Raw genomic sequence first — 4,141 nt, 5'->3', positions numbered from 1 at the left:
GACTACGAAGGAAGAGTGAGGGGTGGCGCTGTCAAGCACTCCCCTCCTTTGTACAATCACCACTCGCGTTCCCACCTTTCTGCGCCAGTTTCTCGTCCTTGTCAAGTGGCGAGTTTTACGTTAGTCGCCTGAGCGTCATGTTTCTCTTTTTTCTTTTCACGTGCGTTTTTCGTCCAATACGAGAATGTGCAGATACACAGACGGAGAACGAGCACTGACGACGAAGGGGACGAGAGGTGAATACATGCATGCGCACAAACATGCGACATATAGAGTTCCACAAGAAGCACGTGAGGTAAGCGGTGATGCCAGTGGTGATGGCAAAGTATGCTAACAGGAAAGAAAGGCAAGGGAGCACACATCCAAGATATGGGGCAGACCACAGTGTTCGAAGCGACCTCTTTCACTTCCTTTTCGTTGTTTGCAAGGAAACTGAAACAGAGGCGAACAAAGAAAAGCGAAACAACAACAAACACACCCACACCCACACCCACACTCACACCCACCCCATTGCGCACCCTACATGCGCGCTCAAGTGCACGTGCTGGTGCTTTAGGGTGTATGACGGGAACACGGAAGCCTCTGTGCAGGCGTGCTGAGGCTACAAGGTACAAGAGGTATGCCGTTTTCAACGTGCTCCTTCTCCGTTCTATAAAATTAGTCAAACTCCACTGGGGCCCCTCGGCCTGCCACGGGCAACGTGACGTGGTGCGAAGCAGCCGTGGACACACACGCTAGTGCAGTGCGCCGACTTGGTCGGCTCAGCACGGCCTCTGACTCAAACTCCACTCGCCTTCGCTTTGCCGGCCGCCTCACAGTCGCTCTCCCATCATGCCGGCTGCCACCTGATGTGCGCCCCCCCCCCCCCCGCCCCCAAGGGATACCTCAGGCCTCCCCACACCGCTGTAGGCAGCGCGAGGGGCGGGGGTGGGATATGCGCTTGCATCACGCTGACGCTCTGCCTGTCATATGGGTGGTGCTGACGTGTTCGCTGACCCAGGCCGCTCCGACATCACACCGTCCAGCACCTGAGCGCCGACACCAATAGCGATACACTGCTCCGACTCCTTCACAGAGTGCGTCTCTGACTCCCGATGCGGGGCGGAGCTGTTCCCACGTCATCAGGGTGTAAGACAGCGTTGAAAAAAAATAAAACGCGCAAGCAAACAAAACAGTGTGGAGAAGATCTGTAAATTCCCCTCTCCCTTCAGTGAAAAAACCGACACGCATGAGCACATGCTCGCCCACACACCAACGACTTCTCGCGACGTTGAGAGACACAACGGGAGGGAGTGAGGAGCAGAAGAAAACAAGCGAACCCAAAGCAAGGCCGCATCGAGACTTCAGGGATAAGGGCTACCAGGGAAGAGGTGTACATATATATGTTTGTGTGTGGTAATCAGGAGGGAGAGGGGGAGGACGAGAGGGATGGGAGGAGTCGGGAACAAGCGCGAAACGAATGCGAAGCACAAGCTGAATAAAAAATTGTGGAAAATGAGACGGACAATACAAACACGCACACACACGCAGACCACAAGAATAAAGAAATCAGAGCAGACGGTGATGGGCGCACAGGGAACTTCTTCCCCTTCAAAAACAAAAAACGAAAACAGAGGACGAAGGTATCCGTGTGCACATACTCCGAAAAGAAGAGATAAACCCAAGGGCACCGATACACAGACCAATGAAGAGGGGGAGGGGGAGACGTAGGACGCCGCCATAACGCAGAGAAAGAATAGCAGAGAACATGGATCCCCATCAAGTCAAACAACAGCAGCACACACACATACATACACACATATATATATGCAAATGCGTCTTTTAGTGAGAAGACACGCAGCGAGTGTAAAACAAACAGAGAAGGTACGAGCAGTGCACCCAAGAGAGGGGTGCAGGAGAGACACTGACGCGCCCCTCTCTGTTTCTGTTTGAGTCTATCTGTCTGCGTGCGTGTGCGCCCCCTTCCCCTTCTTCCCCTCCCCTCTCCAGAGGGGACGCGCCTCGGCTTGACTGCACAGGAGCCAACATACAGTGGACCAAAAGAAAGCCTTGAAAAAGACAACAACAATCAAGGCCCGTGTACTTGCAAAAAAAAAACAAAACAAAACAGACGGCCTGCTACAGTGAAGAAAACAAAAAGGGGTGGGGGAGGGGGCACACGCATACGCTCGGTGTACATCAATGAGCCCCATGCGTGCATGCGTGTGTGTGCCGCGCCAGCAGCACGTAGAAGACAAACAGAGATGGCGAGGAAAAGGATTCTGAAATGATGAGGATCAATTTGAGTAAAGGCCGGCAGAGAGCATAAACGGCATGAGCCAGTGACAGAACAACAGGTGAGTAGATGAGAAGCGCGGGCATGGGGAGGGATGAAGGGAGAGGGGGGGGGAGGCGGCGCGCCGGTTCGCGAGAGCAAAGAGCTCTACCAGCGAAAAAAAAAAGGCAGGAAACGAACACCAAAGAGGATGCAGGGATAAACTCCTCCTGCGGCTGTAAGGGGAGGGGGGAAGACGAGAGGCGAAGAGAGACAGATCGATGTACACATAAATACACACACATTGGGGGAGGGGAGGGCTACTATACATGGGCGCTCTACTCGCTTACGTGACTTCCCTCCCGTTCACCTCATTCCCAGAGGATCTGCTTGGTTGCTGTTGTCTTCCATGACCGCCGTTCAGTTTCTCCTCTTTTTTCTCCCTTAACTCTGAGTCTCCCCCTCGCTCTCCCCTCTTCCGCACACATAAACATTCCTTATCATCGGAACAGGTTGCGAAGTGCCTCAAGAAGCAAGCTCGTCTTGCCCATGTTGCTACGAGTCTTGCGTCCCCTATTCTTGTTAGAATTGTTCTTGGTCTTTGGCCGACGCTTATATGGGCCCTCGTGGTCGAGTTTGTGCAACGGTCCTTTCGGTGAGTCTACCCAGGTCGAGTAGGTCAGCCCCTTCATCCACGAGTTGTCGTTGCCTACGGTTGTCTTGATTTCCTTCCCCAAGTTGGCGCCGCGCCTCTGCTGCTGGAGCTGCGCCTTGCGTATCTTCATGGCGCTCTTCGTCGGACCGGTGAAAGCGTAGTGCTCGGGCTTCGCCTCTGCAACCTGCGGCCGCTGTTTATCTGTCTTGATCTTCTTGCCGTTCGCCAATCGTGTCGGCTCTACTGAGCTTGGCTGTGGGCCACGCGCCACGGACATGACACGCTGACTCTGTAGGAGTTGCGAGGACGGAAGGCGCGTGTTTCCGGGCTCTGAGCTGCCACATATGGCGATCTGCTTTACGGGCCCGTTCGTCCGAAGAGATTTTTTGAGGCTCACCGGAGGCTGCGGCCCACAGCTGTGCATGGACGGTGGAGCCGGCCTAGAGCTCGCAGAGCTGTTGAACGCCGGCGGTGGCAAGGGCGGCCTCATTATCGGCGGGCCGCCGTTGCCGCTGCCGTTAAACCCCCCAATCATGTGCGGGGGTGCGTTGTACAAATCGTTGACGCTCATTAGAGGCGTCCTTTGCTCACTGATCATGGGTCGGCCACCGCTGCAGGGGTGCAGGTTCGTATACAGCGATGATGGCATCCCACGCCACTCGCCGTTGGTGGGTGGCTGCAATCTAGGCAGCGGATGGGCATTCGACTTCGACAAGTTTTTTGTGGAGTAGCTTATGTGTTGCTGTGAATCACCGTTGCCATCAAAGCCGGATACAGGGGCGTCGCTGCCTCCGACTCCGCCGGTTCGACGAGCAGCGACGAGCGGTTCCAGGAGAGCTGCCTCAGAGGCGTTCATTGGCACACACTAATAAGGAAGAGAGCTCGAAGACACACTAGGAAAAGGCGGGCGATGACCTCAGTGTGTGTGCATGTGGAGGGCAAACTAGAAGCACAGGCTAGGCGGAAACCAGCACGAGCGAGTCCACAGACACACCCTCCCAGCTCACGCCTACACACGGAAGCGATGACGAAGCGTGGTGGTTGGGGGAGTGATGGGTGGCGTCGCCCTGGGGACTCTGGTGACGGCGGGCGCCTGCAGCTCCACGAGGCAACAACCCCTTTTCTCGCCACCCGCCCACAAAGGCAGGATGATAATGGCACGAGAGAGAGCGGAACAGCGGTGAGAAAGAAAAGACCGAGCTGAAAGGATCGAACCGAGATGAGGACGGGGG

At 55.4% G+C, this 4,141-nt stretch overlaps 1 protein-coding gene across 1 annotated transcript; it reads right to left on the bottom strand.

Annotated features, from left to right (window-relative positions):
• Window positions 1–2,754: 2,754 nt before the first annotated feature.
• LINJ_20_1040 (conserved hypothetical protein) lies at window positions 2,755–3,765 on the bottom strand (the record flags this gene model as incomplete). Its single annotated transcript, XM_001465198.1, has 1 exon — window positions 2,755–3,765. One exon carries the CDS (start codon window positions 3,763–3,765, stop codon window positions 2,755–2,757), a length of 1,011 nt encoding a protein of 336 aa, XP_001465235.1.
• Between the last annotated feature and the right edge of the window lie 376 nt (window positions 3,766–4,141).

The sequence above is a fragment of the Leishmania infantum genome, chromosome 20 (genome assembly GCF_000002875.2).
Source record: "Leishmania infantum JPCM5 genome chromosome 20".
In the NCBI taxonomy this organism is placed as follows: Eukaryota; Euglenozoa; class Kinetoplastea; order Trypanosomatida; family Trypanosomatidae; genus Leishmania; species Leishmania infantum.
The sequence above is the reverse complement of the archived record's forward strand: the minus strand, read 5'-3'. Positions and strand labels throughout refer to the sequence as shown.